Source organism: Phyllobates terribilis, unplaced genomic scaffold (assembly GCF_046119375.1).
Source record: "Phyllobates terribilis strain yellow unplaced genomic scaffold, ASM4611937v1 Scaffold_8__6_contigs__length_399053987, whole genome shotgun sequence".
In the NCBI taxonomy this organism is placed as follows: Eukaryota; Metazoa; Chordata; class Amphibia; order Anura; family Dendrobatidae; genus Phyllobates; species Phyllobates terribilis.
In genome coordinates, this window is record NW_027362768.1 from 282,658,042 (window position 1) to 282,677,765 (window position 19,724).

Here is a 19,724-nt window from a genome sequence, read left to right on the forward strand (position 1 = left end):
CCCCTACCTGGGTTGTGGATGAGATTTCACAAAATCACAGCGGACATCGGAGCTCTGAATTTGACATCCACATAAATGTCAAATTTAGGGTTCAGATTTTGCCCAAATCGGAAGTCTGGAGTAAATCTGCACAAATAGATTTAGCCTCCGCAGTGTCGCTATGGAAAATGTTCTAAATGTTTCTTGCAGAAAAACGTGAAACAGGCTTCAACTTCAACCAGTTTTGCTTTCTTCCTAAAAGGGTTTTTCTGGTTGAGAATCCTCAGATCCATTTAGCATGTCTAGAAATGATTGTGTGACAGTCTATAATCATCGGCATTAAAAGTCACATATCACTGCATCATATAATCTTTTACAGAGCTGATCACTGGCGTAAAAGGATCCTGAGAGTTAAAGTCTGGAACAGCATTTCCCTCCCCCCTCTCACAGCACCCCGATTCAGCTGCCAGAAAACGTCGCGCACAAAGCTCGGCAGCCCCATAGGGAATAAATGGAGTGGTGGTTGAGCACTTTACTCTATTCTAAAGGGGAGAAAAAAAGTGTCCAGTATTGAGGATCACTGCAGATACAACCGTCAGACCCAATAGGTTGTAATTACTTGTTTTCACAGGACAACGCCTTAGGTTTTAAATAAAAAAAAAAAAAAAAAAATTATTTTTTTTGCATATCTAGTAGTTCCATTAGGGGCCATGTACACTGAGAAAAGACAGCTCTCCTGTATTCCCAAATCATAAAAGTCTTGCTCCTCCAGTGCACGGAACACAATATAGATATATAGGAATCATGCCTTGATCAAATGCATCTTATTAAATCAATAAAACATCTTAGAAAAACCTGAAAAAATTAAAAAAAACAAAATAAATCCGTTTCAGACCATAGGTACTGGTTAAGGACACAGCTCTGAAACGATTTGTGATTCTTAGATTTTTCAATGATTTCTCTGTGATGTTTTATTGATTAAATAATAAAGATGCATTTGATTAAGGCATGATTCCTACTGCTGGATTTCATCAAAATAAGTGTCCTCAGACAAGATCCTTTACAAAAATGAACTATACATATGTTATAATGTATTAAGCCCACCCCCCAGTAGGTATTCAACCCAAGAGGGGCCAAACAGGCTTTGTACATGACAGACCCTTTTTTTTAAATGCCTCTTGTTATTACAAATAATGGACAGATACAGGGGGCTTTTACTTCTACCAAAAGCCTTAGATGCCCCAGTTGCTACAGAACGTGGCATCTAAGGGTTAAACGGAATCATTGAAGATCCTGCGCCATCTCCAAAACGTAACAGTCAAAATGTGGGAAGTAGATATAGTCAACACTCCGCCATGTGCTACATAGACAAATTACTAGAACAGCACCTTCTGTATTCTGCAGCAAAACTGACGGCGACACCGGGGACGTGGAAGAGGTGGAAGCAGACTCCTCTTCATCCTCCAGCTCAGACACCGGAATCAGGGGATTCTGTATCGCCTGAGCGAGCTGTGTGGGGCTGGATGGGATCCCATTCTCTAACAGGAACTCATCAAGGTCCATATATTCCAGATGAAAAGATTCTCCATCGTATGGAATGGTCTTATCCCAAATAGGGGGCATGAGCGCAGCCGACACAGCAAGCGAGGTCCCATCAAGGTCGTCATTTTTGTCCAATTTAATCTGGTCTTTGTCTGGAAAACAAAAGGATTTACTTATTTGTGCACGATGCTTAAATAGCGCAAACATATTCTGTAGCGCTGTACATCAAAGGCCATCAATGACAACAGTGCCCAACCCCCAAAGGAAACGTAATGCTTAGTCCGATTCAAACCTTGCCCTTTACAATCAAAAAAATTAAGGGAGTAAATTGAATAATCTGTCAGTGAGCTTGGCAGGGAATTTGTAGGCAAACAAACCATAGCTGAACCTTCATGCGGTCATCAATCAGCTAAGAACTCCTAAAAAAAATTATAAAAATAACCGTTACAAACTCCCGGCCAGAAGGAGCTCACTGACAGATTCTTATTTAACTCATTATGCAGCCAGCAATAAACAATGCTACACAAAAGACAAAAAGTGCAATATTTTTTAATGAAACACAATTTAAAAAAATATATATTTTTAGCTCAAAATAACTGAATCTAGAAGAGCCCATATGCTTTCAGTAACTTTGCTCAGGGGACTGAGTAAAACTTCAAAACAGACATACTGCAAAGCCGAGAGTAATACTCTCCATGTGAGGAGTAAGGAATACAGAATTCATATCGGTTTTAGAACTAAAAGTTCCAGTTAAATTGTAGATTTGCATTTGTTAAGAATTTTTTAAGAATAGATTTTGGATGTGCTGGAGAGCCGGGGCGGCCCACAGCGCCGAATACTGGAAGGACGACGTACGAGACTATAATGGAGCAGTACAGGCTGTATACACAGATGGGTGGGAGGAGAGAACGTGAATGCTGTGTGCACATTATGTGAAAGGAAGCACTCCTGGCATCCCCAAATGACGTATTGCACAGGGCTTCATGCACCGGACAAAGTAGTGCACCTCCAACCCTGCACATGGTGGGCCGTGTTGGGGAGCGTTCTACAGCAGCAACACACATGCAACATGCATATAGTATATGTATGTGTGACTCTATAGGGGGGATGCAGAACAAACAGGTAAATATTACTGTATAAAGGGGATGCAAAGCCAGGGCTGTGGAGTCGGTGTCCATTTTGGGGGAGTCTGAATCAAATGGACTGACTCCTAAAATATATAATAAACTGGGTACAGTAGTTCAATGCAGTTTGTGGGGAATATTTTTTCATAAGGATTTGGGAAAGTTATGAAATGTCCTATAAAGGTCTGTCCTATTCCTGATCTAAGGGTCTAGACTTTTAGCTGAGATGAATCTGTGCTGCTGTAAATCGATCACTTAAACATGAGCCATGTATGAGGGAGTCGGAATCGTGGAGTCGGTGTCATGGAAATTCAGGAGTTGGAGGTTTGGCTTACCAACTCCACCGCGCTGTGCAGAGCGTACACGTTACTCTACTGGAGATGCTATACATACACGCATGTTACTCTATAGGAGGTGATGTGCACATATTACTGTAGGGGGAATACAGATCCCCTGTACATGATACTCTATGGGCTTGTGCATACGTCAGATATTCCAGTGTCAGCGCCCTCCATGGTTTTCACAGATCGCACTCACACATGAGATTCTATGCGGCTGTGCACGTGTGCTTTACAGGAAAATAAAAAAAAAAAAATTGGAAACATGTCTGATATTGATCTGTGTATCAGATCAAAATCACCAATGAAGGTTTATAGGTCTGTAGAAAAACCACAGGGATGACAATAGAGTACGGTTTTCACAGACTGGCTGCATGGAGAATTTTTTTTTTCTCCCACCATTCCAAGAAAAATTGCTGTCACCCTGGTCAGAGTCTAAGGCCACAGCCCCACTATCAGTATTTGGTCAGTATTTTTTCTCAGGAGTGGGAGCCAAAACCAGGTGAGGAACAATCAGAGAAAAGGTATAATAGAAACAAGTCACCAATTCTGCATTTATCACCCACTCCTGGTTTTGGCTCCCACTCCTGAGAAATAATATTGATCTTATACTGATAGTGGGGCCATGGCCTAATCAGGATGATCAGCACTTTCTCTCGGATGTGGAGAGACCGGCGGGGTGACCCGGACCAGACACGTACGCTGCCCTGCAGCCACACACACGTATGTATGAGACCCTATAGGCCCGGCCTGTACAGTGCGGTCTCCTCTGCAGAGAACACGCGGACACGCTGCCGGTACATGTGCGGTCAGGTACGCGGCCCGGGCAGGTGGAGGACGCGCACTATTCTGGCGGTATTCTGGGCACCGCTCATGGCCGCAGGGAGGGAGGAGGCGTCATGGCGGGAGCAGAGCCTCACCGACGTCTCCTGGGTCCAGACAGCTCCTCGGAGGGTTCTCAATAAGCCTCTTCAGCACAAGCGGGAAGGAGTCTCCGAGGAGCGAGCCCGGTGCAGCCGGAGCGGGAGAGGCCTGGGCTGAAGGCTGCGGTGCAGACATTGCGGGCACGGCGTCACCGAGTCACTGTCGAACGCAATCACTGGTAGCCAGCGCATTCCACGCTCATTGCATTATTCATGAGCCTCCGAGGCTGATTGGTTACAACGTTAACTACATGCAAATAACCTCCGTTTCCACCAATGGTCATAGAGCAAGCGGTGATGACGCACTTAATGGGCGTGATTTCTATGTGTTCCTTAACATATAACAAGCCAATAAACGCACCGCAGTGACGAACGTTCCGCCGTCATACATCGGGCTCATTGGCTCTGCGTCTGTCTGCAATTTGCATAATGGATAGCTTTGGAGCTGATTGGCTAATATGGGCATTTTACACAACTGGTCACGCCTCCCAGTCACGAGATGTCAGAGGCAAAGTCACGTTTAGGCAGAAATGGCTATCAAGACTATAGCCCCGCCCATCTATTTCCCGCTGCCAATGGGACGTCTGAAATGTCAGGGTCAAAGGGGCGTATATACATTCCTAGCTTATGATTGGCTCTTGGCTAGGACCCTGCCTTGCCTCTTGTTTACCGCGCCGAGCTGTCACAGGGCTCTAGCACGTGCGCCTCGCAGGGATGTCATGTGACTGGCGGCCCACGTGGGCTTCTCCCTCAGGTGGAGGCTCCTGCTCAGCAGTTTGGTGCACTACACACTGGTGGGTTTATCTTCCCACTCAGGACAAATACATCTGCCAAGTGCTTGTTCTGCTGCCTGCTACATCTAGAGGCCGGGCACGGATTACCTCCTGGTGCATAAGCTGACTCCCCTCAGTAGGCTATGTTCACATGCTGCGTTTTTTCATGCAAATTAAAAGCTATGAGATTTTGCATGCTTTCTTTTCGCTTCTGAATTTGAAAACTTGAGCTCTTTTAAGTCTGCAGCATGTTAATTCTTTGCACCGTTTACGCACTCATAGAAACTAATGAGAAATTGCAAACAAAATATAAAAGTAACCAGTAGACCAGTCTTGATACTGCCTGCTATTTGGAGTTGTCAAAACTTTATTAACACAGCCATATGCGCATTACATGCGTTTTTTTTCACTGCGATTTAATCTAATGTAATTCTATCGGGAAAATCTATGGGAAATGAACCTATGGCTGTGTGCACACCATCAGGTTTTGACGCTGCATATTTTTGCTGTGCAATAAATGCAGTGTCTTACAGCTCCAGCAAACTGGATGGGATTTATAGGAATCTCCTGCCCTCCGTGCTTCTTTTTTTGCTCAGCGTACACTGACCTGTGGTGCAGTGTTTAAAATCCGCAACTTGTCAGTTTCTCTTGTGAGTACGCAGAGTTTTCTGTTCAGGTTTTTCCTATAGACCTGCATTAGATGCAGAAAATCTGCAGGTAAAAAATGCACGTGTTCTTAGTGCGTTTCCAGGGCAGAAAAGCATCAAAAACGCATTTAATCCGCACATAACTATATCAATAAAGTTTTGTCAAAGTCAAATACCAGGAAGTATCAAAAGCAAAGCAGCTTTATTAACAACATGGCATCAACAAGAGACAACAAAATGCAAGTAGCCTACTTTACATAATAGGTGCAGGAATCCTGCAGGAACATTTACAACATTAAAAACTCATCATGAGAACGTATCTTAATAGTCTTTTTGTTGAGGTTTTGGAGTGGAAACACCCATGTTTTTGAGGAGGATTTGGGTGAGTTTCTGCTCAAAAATCTGAGCAAAAAGACTCAGGCTCTGATTTCATCAAGAACGGCATTGTTCACACCAGTTCGATGAGGGGCCTACTGGAGTCAGAGCCACTTAGTTGAACGCCACTTAACCCCTTAACGCATTTTCGTAGCGCCCCCCAGAGTCGGGAATTCTCCGGGGTCTCAGCTACTGGGGGTAGCCGAGACCCTGGAGAATCTGATCAGCGCCGTTTTTTCCGGCCCCCAATCACATGATCGCCGTTATTCAGTGAACAACAGCGATTACAAAAAAAAAAAAGTTTTCCCGCGGTTACAATTATTTCTCTCTCCTCTGACATGATATACATGTCAGAGGACAGAGAAATGAACCCCCCCCCATAACCTCCACCGTCCCCACGGATCTCCTGATCTGTCCCCCGGCCCTACATCATCTGTCTGTAGAAAAAAAATGGCGAACACATAGTGCGAACGCGCTGGCCGGTGCCCGACAACAGGGAATTTTCCCTAGCGGTTCTTTTTGATCACTGTGATAAATCCTATCACAACCCTCCTTTGTCCCCCCCCCCCTTAGTTAGATAAAACATATAAAATAAAATAAAAAAAAATATTCTTTGCAGTTAGGGTTGGGGCTAGGGTTGTGTTAGGACTGTGTTGGGGTTGGGATTTTTTCAAAAGTAAAGAAAAAAAAAATGATGACAATATGGCGACTAGTGTTGAGCGCAAGTGCTCGTTACTTGAGTTTACATCGGGTGCTCGGGTATGCACCAAGTATCGCGGGTGCTGGAGTGACATGCTCGAGTCCTCGCCCCGCATGTTTTGCGGCTGTTATACAGCCAAAAAAAAAACTCGCGGGGATTGCCTGCTATTGCCGAGCGATCCCCGCATGTTTTTTTTCCCCTTCTCCCATGACAGCACCACCTGAGAGAGGGTATCCGCCCACCAAGGACAGGAACCTACTGAATAAAAAGGCGGTACCTCTCCTCCGCATCAGTTTTTGGTTCCTGTCCCTGATGGGAGCCTCACCAGGTGGTACCTCACGTACCTGGATTATGGACGGTGCGGCCTGGAGGCCGTGGAAGCAGCAGATGGTCCCTGTTCCCAGCCCGTCTGGCTGCTGCCCGGGTCTGCGTGTGGGGAGGAGGTGCTGTTTTCCTTCGGATGCCTCCCCGCGTGCGCCGGGGCCTGCGGCCGGGTCTGCGCCTCGCAAAGATGAACTGAGCGCGCCGGCCGGCAGGTCTTCCGGGCTGCGCACGTGGTGGTCGCGTCGCACCCTCGGACGGAGCGCGCCGGAAGTCCGGGCTGCTGACGCGCCCTATCACGGAGTGCGCCGGAAACCGGGTCTGCGCATGCGCGGGTGGGAAGCTGTCATCCCGCTGCAAGCGCGCCGGGTGCCGCTGGGGTGCGCACGCGCAGAGGCAGGTGGATCTGCGGGTAGCACGCCAGCTGGCTAAAATTTAAAAAAAAAGGAAAAAGAGAGATGAGCACGCTGCCGGAAGGGGAGGAGCCTAAAGGAGGTGGAGCCCTACTGCTTTTAAGGATGGGGAGCAATCAGGATGGCGGTGTCTGCATCCCCGCCATGATGAATGAGGAACCGCAGTCACCTGGGCAGCAGCTGTCACCGCCACAGGAAGTACAGCAGCAGCCACAGCCATCAAAGCAGCGCAAGCAGCTCAAACAAATGGAACGGGAATCTTCCCATCGACAAAGTCACAGCAGTGAGGGGCGTACGAGTTCCGGCAAGACTGGTCAGAAAAGACTTCGTCAGTCCACCTCCGCCAGATGGGAGCCCTCATGTGAACGGCAACCACCGCCTCCGGTACCCTAGTCTGAACGTCAGTGTGGTGAGTGATCTTCGTGAAAGTCTCACCTTGAATAATGTGCTCTTCTCTCTCTCTCTCTCTCTTTTCCTCCTTCGTCTCCTTTTATTTCTTGGGGCAGGAGGCGAAGAAGTGTAGTGCTAAAAATAAAAACAGGGAGTGTGCTTTATGCAAAATCAGTCTTCCCACCTCCTATGCCAAAAACCTATGCTCAGACTGTATTCAGAAAACCATTGCAGAGGAGTCCCCCAGGTTCTCTTTAGAATTAAAGGATCTAATCCAGACAGAGGTCAGAGAGTCTTTAAGAGGCTTAACCTCACTCAAAAAGAAGAAGCGAAAACTAGTTTCTTCAGAATCAGAGGAATCAGTGGAGTCCCGTTTTACGAGAGAACTGCCTTCCTCCTCTAATCACTCCTCATAGTCATCGGAGTCTTCGGATGATAATGGGGGGGGCAGACCTTGTTTTTCGGTTGATAATACTGAGAGACTAGTTAAAGCCGTCAGAGGGACTATGGGTATTACCGATACCAAAGTGCCCAGAACAGTCCAGGATGTTATGTTCGGGGGCTTAGACCAAAGGAGGAGACGCTCATTCCCGGTCAATGACAGGATTAAATCTCTGATAGAAAGGGAATGGAAGAAACCGGAGAGGAAGGGTCAGCTGCCGTCATCCTCCAAGCGGAGGTACCCCTTTGAGGATGAGGATGCGGCTAAATGGGACAAAACCCCTAAGATTGACGTGGCCATTTCAAAATCTTCAAAAAAATCCACTCTGCCCTTTGAGGATTTAGGAGCCTTAAAAGACCCGCTGGATAAAAAAGCGGAGTCCTTCCTTAAGCATACCTGGGAGTCGTCAGCAGGGGCCCTTAAACCGGCAGTAGCAGCGACCTGCACTGCTAGATCTATGATGATCTGGCTTCAACAATTGGAAGACCAGATCAGGGGGAATGTTTCCAGGGAGAAAATTCTATCAGACCTTCCTCTTGTGCAGGGAGCGGCTGCATTCCTGGCAGATGCATCGGCAGATTCAGTTAGGCTGGCTGCCCGGTCTGCAAACCTCTCTAATGCAGCCCGTAGGGCGCTATGGCTCAAGAGCTGGCCAGGAGATGTGCAGTCAAAGTCTAAACGGTGCTCAATCCCTTGTGAGGGGGACTTCTTGTTCGGCAAAGGTCTAGATGACATCCTAGATAAAGCCGCAGACAAAAAACATGGATTTCCCACGGTGTCTGGTTCCTGATTTAACAGTTCCTTTCGGAAGAGAAAATACAGCCGCAGTAAAGCTCCCAGAGACCAAGGTAGCTGGAAAGACCGAAAGCCGTATAGCAGAGGCTTCATGTTTGGGGGTCCCTCCTCCGAGAATAAGAAAGCCCCTAAGTGACAGTTCCCCCCAGGTGGGAGGAAGATTGTCCCACTTCCTGCCTGCCTGGAAGAAAATTTCATCCAATTCTTGGATCTTAGGGATAATCAGGAGGGGGCTCACACTAGAGTTCAAGAGCAGGCCCAAGAACACTGTCAAAATATCAGCCCCCAGAGGTTTAGTGGAACAGATAGCCTTACAGCAGGAAGTTCTCTCTCTGCTCAGGAAAGGAGTTCTGGTGGAAACACCTGCACCCGAGCAAGGAAGAGGATTCTATTCGACCCTCTTCCTAATAAAGAAGCCGGACGGCTCCTTCAGGACCATTGCGAACTTAAAGAGACTGAACGACCATTTAATCTACAGGCCTTTCAAGATGGAAACAATAAAATCAGCCATAAAGATGTTATTTCCGGACTGTTTTATGTGCGTCCTCGATCTGAAGGACGCCTACTACCACGTCCCGATTTTGCTAGATCATCAACAGTTTCTAAGAGTAGCTGTACAATTCGGCAGGCACGTAAGGCATTTTCAGTTCGCAGCTCTTCCCTTTGGCATTTCCATGGCGCCGAGAGTCTTCACAAAAATCATTCTGGAGGTCACAGCGCACTTGAGTGAAAGAGATATTTTAGTCATCCCTTATCTGGACGACTTCTTAGTAGTGGGCAGATCAAGTCAACTCTGTGCTCTAGCCCTGGCGGATGTCATGGCCAGTCTAAGACGCCTAGGTTGGCTGTTAAATCTGGAGAAGTCAAGGCTGGAACCAAAGAGGGTTCAGTCTTTCCTGGGTCTCATTCTGGACTCGGAAAACCAAACCTGTCTTCTGCCAGAGGAAAAGAAACTGAAGATCAGATCCCTAACATCTCAGATTGTCAGCAATCCGACCATCACCCTGAGGAGTGCAATGTCTCTGTTGGGTACAATGACGTCTTGCATTCCGGCGGTTCAGTGGGCCCAGCACCATTCCAGATGTCTTCAACAGGAGATTCTGGCAGCGGACAGGCGGCTCAAAGGTCGCCTGAATGGGAAAATATCTCTTCCAGATGTTGTGATCAACTCCCTGGACTGGTGGACATCTCCGGTCAACCTATCTTTGGGGGTTCCTTGGACCTTCCAGGTGTCGGATACAATTACAACAGACGCAAGTGCGGAAGGTTGGGGAGCTCACCTAAGGGATCGTTCTGTACAAGGCCTCTGGTCGGACAGCGAGACAAGCCTTTCTTCCAACATGAAAGAGCTGTTGGCAGCCAGAAACGCGCTAAAAGAATTCAGTTCTGTTCTTCAGGGTCCTCACGTCAGGATAATGTCAGACAACAGATCAACAGTCGCCTACATCAATCATCAGGGGGGTACCAGGTCTCTCCCTCTGATGTTAATAGCGGATCAGATCTTCAGGTTTGCCGAGAGTCGGCTGCTTACGCTCTCGGCACTACATATAAAAGGGGAAGAGAACATAAAGGCCGATTTCTTGAGTCGTCACATCTTGAAACAAGGAGAGTGGGAGTTGAATCCAGCCGTTTTTCAGCAGATTGTGGATCGGTGGGGACAGCCCCAGATAGATCTGTTTGCAAACAGACACAATCGGAAGACCGAAACCTTTTGCTCCCTGAATCCAAAAGAGGGGGCGTTTGCGGTGGACGCGCTGCAGATTCAGTGGGATTTCACTCTAGCTTATGCCTTTCCCCCTTTAGTACTGATCCCTACTATCCTGAGGAAGATCCGAGAGGAACGGGCGAGGGTTATATTGATCGCCCCGTTCTGGCCCAAGAGACCATGGTTCACTTGGATGAAGAGAATGTCCCAAGCAGATCCATGGGTTCTTCCGGACATCCCGGATCTCCTCAGGCAGGGCCCAGTCTGTCATCCCCAAAGAGCGGGCCTGCATTTGACGGCTTGGATTTTGAGAGGTCGCTATTGACGCAAAGGGGGTTTTCTCCAGATCTTGTTACTACCCTTCTAGCAAGTAGAAAGCCGATAACAACTAGAATCTATGGTAGAACCTGGGCTAAGTTCTTGTCTACCTCGGGTCAGTCTGCCAAAGGGAGGGTTCCTATTGAGGCCATACTAGAATTCCTCCAGAAGGGGTTAAACATGGGACTAGCCACCAGTACTCTTAAGGTACAGGTATCTGCTCTGGGGGCACTGTATAATTATGACTTGGCAGCAAATAGATGGATCTTTAGATTTATTAAAGCCTGTCATAGATCCAGACCTATTCCTGTTCCAAGAATGCCTCCTTGGGACCTTAATTTAGTTCTGGAAGCATTAACCAAACCTCCCTTCGAGCCCTTAGAGAAGGTTTCAGAAAAAATCTTAACTTTAAAGACTGCGCTATTGGTGGCCCTGACATCAGCTCGTAGAGTCAGTGACTTACACGCACTATCCATTAACCATCCATTCACTCAAGTATGTATGGATAGAGTAATCTTAAGACCAGACCCGGCCTATCTTCCAAAGGTAGCCTCCAAGTTCCATAGGACGCAAGTAATCACTCTCCCTTCCTTCTATCCTAATCCTAGGGATTCTGAGGAATATAAGCTTCACACCTTAGATGTTAGGAGGGTGTTAGTCCAGTATTTGGAAGTGACAAAAGCCTGGAGAAAGAGTGACGCTTTATTTATATCCTTTCAGGGGGCTAGGAAAGGACTTAAGGTTACAAGGGGGACCATAGCTAGATGGGTCAGGGATACTATTACCTTAGCCTACTCTTCTAGCAATCTGCCGGTTCCTGAGAACCTGAAGGCCCATTCCACCAGAGCGGTAGCTGCTTCCTGGGCTGAGAAGGCGGATGTGCCTATCGACATTATATGTAAGGCGGCAACTTGGTCATCCCCTGCTACATTTTACAAACATTACCGTCTTGACCTTTCCTCTTCTACTGATCTGTCCTTTGGTAGAAGGGTGTTGCAAGCGGTGATCCCTCCCTCTGGTATTTAATCTCTATAAATCTCTCAGGTGGTGCTGTCATGGGAGAAGGGGAAAAGATCCTAGTTACTTACCGGTAACGGGATTTTACAGAGCCCATGACAGCACCCTATTAATTCCCTCCCCTTTATCACTGTGGTGTGCACTTTTTTTAAGGTGTTTAGTACATATGTTGAGGTGGTGGTTATGTATTAACCTGTCTTCGGAGGCCCTCTCATGCTCTGAAACAAAAAACTGATGCGGAGGAGAGGTACCGCCTTTTTATTCAGTAGGTTCCTGTCCTTGGTGGGCGGATACCCTCTCTCAGGTGGTGCCGTCATGGGCTCTGTAAAATCCCGTTACCGGTAAGTAACTAGGATCTTTTTGGGTGTCTAACAACCGTGAAACATGGGGGCGGGGACTCGAGCATGTCACTTGAGCACCCGATGCAAACTCAAGTAGCAAGCACTTGCGCTCAAGAGTAATGACAACTTATTCAATATGATGACCTAATGTTATCAAATTCTCTGTTTTACCTCTGGGTTCAAAATGTTCACTATACCCCTTGATAAAATCCTTGAGGGGGCTAGTTTCCAAAATGGGGCCACATCAGGGGCTCTCCAAACGCGACATGGCGTCCGCTCTCGATTCCAGCCAATTTTGCATTCAAAATGTCACACAGTGATCTTTCCTTCCGAACCCTGACGTGCGACCAAACAGTGGTTTTCCCCCACATATAGGGTATCGGTGTACTCGGAGAAATTGCACAATAAATGGTATGGCACAATTTCTCCTGTTACCATTATGAAAACGCAAAATTGGGGGCTGAAAAACATTTTTGTGGGAGAAGTGTGACAATTTTATTTTTACGGCTCAATGTTATAAACTTTTGTGGAGTACCTGGGGGTTCAAGGTGCTCACCACACATCTAGATAAGTTCCCGGAGGGGCTAGTTTCCAAAATGGGGTCACTTGTGTGGGGTTTCCACTGTTTAGGCACATCAGGAGCTCTGCAAACGCAACCTGGTGTCCGCTAATTATTCAAGCAAATTTTACATTCAAAAAGTCAAATGGCGCTCCTTCTCTTCCGAACCCTGCCGTATGCCCAAACAGTGGTTTCCCCCCACATATTGGGTATTGGCATGCTCAGGAGAAATTGCACAACAAATTTTGTGGCCCATTTTCTCTGGTTACCCTTGTGAAAATAAAAAATTTGGGACCTGAAGTAAAAATTTGTGTGAAAAAAGTTAAATGTTAATTTTTTCCTTTCACATTGCTTCAGTTCCTGTGAAGCACATGAAGGGTTAATAAACTTCTTGAATGTGGTTTTGAGCACCTTGAGGGGTGCAGTTTTTAGAATGGTGTCACTTTGGGGTATTTTCTGTCATAAAGGCCCCTCAAGGTCACTTCAAATGTGATGTGGTCCCTAAAAAAAAAATGGTTTTGTAAATTTCATTGGAAAAATGAGAAATCGCTGGTCAACTTTTAACCCTTATAACTTCCTAACACAAAAAAAAATTTGTTTAAAAAATTGTGCTGATGTAAAGTAGACATGTGGGAAATGTTATTTCATAACTATTTTGTGTGACATAACTCTCTGATTTAAGGGCATAAAAATTCAAAGATTGAAACTTGCAAAATTATCACAATTTGCACAAAATTTCCATTTTTTTTTTCACAAATAAACGTAAGTCCTATTGAAGAAATTTTACCACTAACATGAAGTACAATATGTCACGAAAAAACATTCTCAGAATCAGGGGGATCCGTTGAAGCGTTTCAGAGTTATTACCGCATACAGTGACAGTGGTCAGAATTGTAAAATTTGGCTTGGTCATAAAGGTCATAATTGGCTCCATCACTAAGGGGTTAATGGATCAGGAGTTTCTGAAAATTGGGGTGCGCCTTGCCTCAAATCTTACCCCGGTCAGGGACTGGAGTAAGATTTGTGATGTAAGGCATGTCACCGGTCGACATGAATTAGATGAGCAGACGCCACCACCACTCTCCATCGCACCCCAGTCCCATCCATTTTTGCAGAGCAGTCCAAAACTGGTATGAAAACACCAAAAGTCACAAAATATTTGCTCAACTCCACATTGCGCAAAAACTTTGAATTGCTATAAAGAATCAGGGCCTCAGTGTGAACACAAACTTACAGGTTAGAAAGTGGTAAGACATAAGGGGCTGAAATGAATGTTATCCTGTTCTAGGACTTGAAGGTAACTTTGTAAATCTGGGGTCAAGTAAGTCAGAGCAGCACAACTGTGCTCTCACATTTTGTTATCAGCCGTCATTTTTTGCACAGTGTTGATTACGCAATCAGTCGACCTAAAAATGGTTCTAATGTGGGCAGCACGGTGGCGCAGTGGTTAGCATTGCAGCCTTGCAGCGCCGGGGTCCTGGGATCAAATCCCACCAAGGACAAATCGCTGGTCAACTTTTAACCCTTATAACTTCCTAACACAAAAAAAATTTTGTTTAAAAAATTGTGCTGATGTAAAGTAGACATGTGGGAAATGTTATTTGATAACTATTTTGTGTGACATATCTCTCTGATTAAAGGGCATAAAAATTCAAAAGTTTGAAACTTGCAAAATTTTCACAATTTTCACCAAATTTCCATTTTCCCCGTGTTTGCGTGGGTTTTCTCCCACATTCCAAAGACATACTGATAGGGAACCTAGATTGTGAGCCCCAATGGGGACAGTGATGATAATGTCTGTAAAGCGCTGTGGAATTAATGGTGCTATATAAGTGAGATAAATAATGAATCCGGTCACAGAGGAGCGGAGAATCTGAGAGGACCATGACAGAAGCAGCAATATATCCACAGTCATGACTATGTTAGCAAAACACTTCTGTGTGCACATTCCATGATTTCGGAGCAGAAACTCTCTAAAAACCAGGAATTTTGATTGGAGAGTTGGGCTAAATTCACAGGGTTTTCTTTTTCAGTAGTTTTTGGAGCAGAAACTGTCCAACTAAAACTCTTAAAAAAAAAATCAATGTGAACATAATCTTGGGGTAATGTTCACACAGCCTTTTTGCTGAGTTTATGGAGCAGAGATACCAAGAAGATTTTTGAGAGTTTTTGCTCAGTTTCTCCTCCAAAAACTTAGCAAAGACTCCGTGTGAATGCAGCATAAGGCCACGTACACAAACTGAGTATTTGGTGAGTTTTTTTACGTCAGTATTTGTAAGATAAAACCAGTAGTTGGTGATAAATACAGAAGTGGTGACGTGTTTCTATTATACTTTTCCTCTGATTGTTCCTCATCTGGTTTTGGCTTACAAATACTGAAGTAAAAAACTGACCAAATACTAAACGTGGCCTCAGGGTATGTGCGCATGGTGTCTTTTTCAGGCTTGTATGCTGCTCTGTAACCCGGCTGAAAAAAAGGCTAAGAAAACATTAAAAATAATGAACATAAGTACTGCAAAGTAAAGACAACTTGCACTGCACATGGGCAGTCTTGGGAGCTTTTTCTTAACATTTATAAAGACAAAAAGCCGTTAAAAGAAGCGACCTGACCGTTCTTCAGGCGGTCACTATTTGTTATATACAAGCAGAAAAAAAGCTGGCCTCATAGCCACCTCAAAAAATGACTGCGTAGATGCCAAAGAAGACGTTTAAGGAAAAACAACTTCAGCCTTTTCTGCTTAAAAAATTAGAGAGATACGCCAACATCTAAAAGACATCCTGTGCACATACCCTTAGATGGCTTATGCTCCAAAAACGCAGTGTGAACGCACCCTTTGGCTATGTTCACATAAAATCCTTTCCAAAAATTATGGTAAATCCACTTTGCTTTTGATATGAGCTTTTTTTTGGGCTCGGAGAAGCTTTTGGAAAATGTCTAGTGGGAAAAGAAAAGTGACTACCCTTTATAAAGCAGATCCTGAAGGAAACCTATCTAAGGCTATGTTCACACGTTGCGTTTTGCTGCCTTTCTCCTCCAGGCAAAACCTGCTGTCTTGGCTGTAAAGAAGCCGCTTAGAAAAAGCAGGTTTTGCGGCATTTTTTGCTGCGTATTTGCTGTGTTTTTATCAGGTATATTTGCCTTTTGTGCATGCTGATAAAGTTTAGTGCATAAAAAAAACATTATTCAACTTCTTGAAGTTTTTTCACCAAAAACGCAGCAAAACCTGATACCTGCGTTTTTGCACTTACCCATTGCTTTCTAGGGGTGAAAAAACCCTGAAAGAACTGACAGTTTTCCAAATCAGTCAGGAAAAAAAAAGAAAAAAAACAGTGTGCATGAGATTTCTGATATCTCAAAAACCACAGCAAAAATGCAACATGTGAACATAGCCTAAACCAGGCACCGTCCAATCAAAAGGCTTCAAAAAGAAAAATGCAGGTTCTGCTTAAGAAACTTGTGATTTTAAAAGCATCAAAAAACTGTGTGAACAAAGTCTTATAAAGGACAGCGCTACCTGTGAAGTGACCACAGTGATAACAATTTTTGCCCAATAGTGACAATCGTGAAATCATAAAACATAGTAACATACTAAGATTTTTAAAACTTCCCAGATAGCAGATTTTACTCCCCATTGTGTGATCCCAGAGGTGGTACTTCTGCTGAGCTCAGTGATTGGCTGCAGCAGTCACTTGTGCTGTAGTTGTGATGTCACCGTTGCAGCCTGTCAACAAAGAGAGGAGCAGCGGCACAGAAGGCTGAGTAACAGATGCGTTTATGATTTTCATCTTAAGCTGGGTGATTATTGGAAAATTCCTTTAAAGTTTAAGAAAAAGTTTCATAAATTTGCAAGAATGTAACCCATTTTAATAATAATTTCACAAGTGTCCATATAAATAAATAAAAATCTGAAAAAAACCTACTTGGTGAAATTTTTCTATCAATGGCTAGCTGGGTGCAGCAGTGTGATCTTGACCACGTGATGGAACGTGCCATTATTATTATTTTTTTTTATTCAATCATAAGCGCCACAGCCTGATTGGAAGGGGCACTGATAGTCAGGAACCAAGGATGGCTTATGCCAAAAATAAGGCATCAATTTTAAAAGGCTGGATAATCCATTTAAAGGGAACATGTCAATAGATACATGCACAAACTCTGAGCAGCAGGAACCCTATGCTGGCTGCATGATTGCAGATACACACTCCAGCATTTCAAAGAAAACCTACAGGTGCATCTCACTATATTAGAATATCATCAAAAAGTTAATTTATTTCAGTTCTTCAATACAAAAAGTGAAACTCATACTATATAGAGTCATTACAAACAGAGTGATCTATTTCAAGTGTTTATTTCTGTTAATGTTGATGATTATGGCTTACAGCCAATGAAAACACAAAAGGCATTATCTCAGTAAATTAGAATAAGTAGCAAAAACACCTGCAAAGGCTTCTTAAGTATTTTAAAATGTCCCTTAGTCTGTTTTAGTAGGCTCCACAATAATGGAGAAGACTGCTGACTTGACAGATGTCCAGAAGGCAGTCATTGACACACTCGACCAGGTCCCCGAGTTCTAATTTTCATTTGGAAATCAAGGTCCCAGAGTCTGGAGGAAGAGTGGAGAGGCCACAATCCAAGCTGCTTGAGGTCTAGTGTGAAGTTTCCACAATCAGTGATGGTTTGGGAAGCCATGTCATCTGCTGGTGTAGGTCCACTGTGTTTTATCAAGACCAAAGTCAGCGCAGCCGTCTACCAGGAAATTTTAGAGCACTTCATGCTTCCTTCTGCCGACAAGATTTTTGTAGATGGAAATTTCATTCTCCAGCAGGACTTGGCACCTGTCCACACTGCCAAAAGTACCAATACCTGGTTTACACACAACAGTATCACTGTGCTTGATTGGCCAGCAAACTCGCCTGACCTTAACCCCATAGAGAATCCATGGGGTATTGTCAAGAGGAAGATGAGAGACACCAGACCCAACAATGCAGACGAGCTGAAGGCTGCTATCAAAGCAACCTGGGCTTCCATAACACCTCAGCAGTGCCACAGGCTGATCGCCTCCATGCCACACCACATTGATGCAGTAATTGATGCAAAAGCAGCCCCAACCAAGTATTGAGTGCATTTACTGAACATACATTTCAGTAGGCCAACATTTCAGATTTTAAAATCATTTTTCAAGCTGTTATAAAGTATTCTAATTTACTGAGATAATGACTTTTGTGTTTTCATTGGCTGTAATCCATAATCATCAACATTAACAGAAATAAACACCTGAAATAGATCACTCTGTTTGTAATGACTCTATATAATATATGAGTTTCACTTTTTGCATTGAAGAACTGAAATAAATTAACTTTTTGATGATATTCTAACTCAGTGAGATGCACCTGTATATGGAGAGACCTGTCAGTCATGGGGAGCGGGGCAGAGAGGAAACACCAAGAGATCTGCCTCAAATTAGTCATCCAAGATGCATAGTCTTTGGCCAGCTTTCCAAAATATCTTCTCTCTAAAACTCAATGGTTCAGATTGAGGGCTCATTCACACATCATGATTTTTCTCCTATGAAAAAAAAAAAAGATCTGCCTTTCATAAGTTGCAATAACCCAGCCTGGCTCTGATTATTGCTGCTCTTAGTTCAGGCAGCATGAATTTAACGATAGCCTCCTTTAAGACCATGCCAATATTGGTAGTTGTTTCCAGGGCTGTGAAGTCGGAGCCTATTTTGGTGGAGTCGGAGTCCGTATAAAATGGACCAACTCAGACTCCTAAAATATATAATAAATTGGGTACAGTAGTTCAATGCAGTTTGTGGGGAATATTTTTTTCATAAGGATTTGGGAAAGTTATGAAATGTCCTATTCCTGATCTAAGGGTCTAGACTTTTAGCTGAGATGAATCTGTGCTGCTGTAAATTTATCACTTAAACATGAGCCATGTATGAGGGAGTCGGAGTCGTGGAGTCGGTGTCATGGAAATTGAGGAGTAGGAGGTTTAGCTTACCAACTCCACAGCCCTGGTTGTTTCCTCTGATGAACCAGTAAGCATCAAACCCTGGAGGAGTTCCCTTCTGTTTATACAATAGCAACACATTTTGGAATTTTGGGGCAATATGAGGGCATTTTCCCCAATATTGGGCCTCATGTCTGCACTAGTGTCAACAAAAACCCAGAATACTGATTTCATTCTTTTGAAAAAGGTCTGAATTGGGCATCAGTGATCAGACTGATTGCTATGGTTAACACATTTTATGGTCTGCAGGTAGTGTGTTTCTTAGAAGGCCCTTTATATTTTGGGTGATTGTCCCTCTTCTTGAAACATGTACTTGGCACCTTGGATTACATGACATGTCTGTATGGCCTTGGTAAATATAGCCATATTACAGCCTGCAGAAAGATTACTCTCCGGTCGTGTGATTTACCAATGCTAACTTTATTATTTTTTTAGTAAATTCATTCACGTGTCTAAACGATGATTCATATCAGATTGTCATGTCCTGCAGGAACATAGCTAGCCCAAACTGTTCCCTTTCTGTGGCACTGTCCCATGACTCTGTGGAATGAAATATGCTTTTGTACTAACTTATTTCCAGGTGTATATTGCAAGGAAAGAGTTAATGTACACCCGCGCTTGGCTGCAGGAAGTGTGATCAGTACATGTGATCCAAGTCAATGAAAGATTATTTTTGTTTTCTGGCTTCATTTATTATTAATGGAAAATCAGATTAAAATGTTACTTTTAAGAATTAAAAGAAAAAAAATGGGTATTATCTAAGAAAATAAATAGTCTCTGAACGCTCCCACTGCAGGTAACATCTACACTAGAGCTAGGAAGATCTGTAGGCTTTTCCTTCACTGGGACGAAGAAGACCGAACATGGGAAAACTTTCCAAAGAAAATGTTTAGATTTTTCTCTTATTTATTTCTTCAATTTTGGAAAAGTAAGAATGACAGATCTAAAGTTTGTAGGGATCTAGTCTCCGTTCAGAAGGTTGTGATGTGATCCTAAAAACCTAAGG

The 19,724-nt window shown here is 44.2% G+C and overlaps 1 protein-coding gene across 4 annotated transcripts in view; it reads right to left on the reverse strand.

Annotated features, from left to right (window-relative positions):
• Positions 1-19,724, reverse strand: part of TEF (TEF transcription factor, PAR bZIP family member) — a 33,078-nt gene that overhangs the window by 3,670 nt on the left and 9,684 nt on the right. For 2 of the 4 annotated variants that reach the window (XM_073644303.1, XM_073644304.1), the window contains exons 1-2: positions 3,904-4,118; positions 1,368-1,673 (exon numbers count right to left, since the gene is read on the reverse strand). In XM_073644303.1, the coding sequence (XP_073500404.1) occupies positions 1,368-1,673; positions 3,904-4,042 (445 nt within the window). In that variant the 5' untranslated portion in view covers positions 4,043-4,118. Of the gene's footprint in view, positions 1-1,367; positions 1,674-3,903; positions 4,119-19,724 lie in introns of those variants that run through there. The other 2 variants (XM_073644305.1, XM_073644306.1) reach the window with 1 other exon arrangement.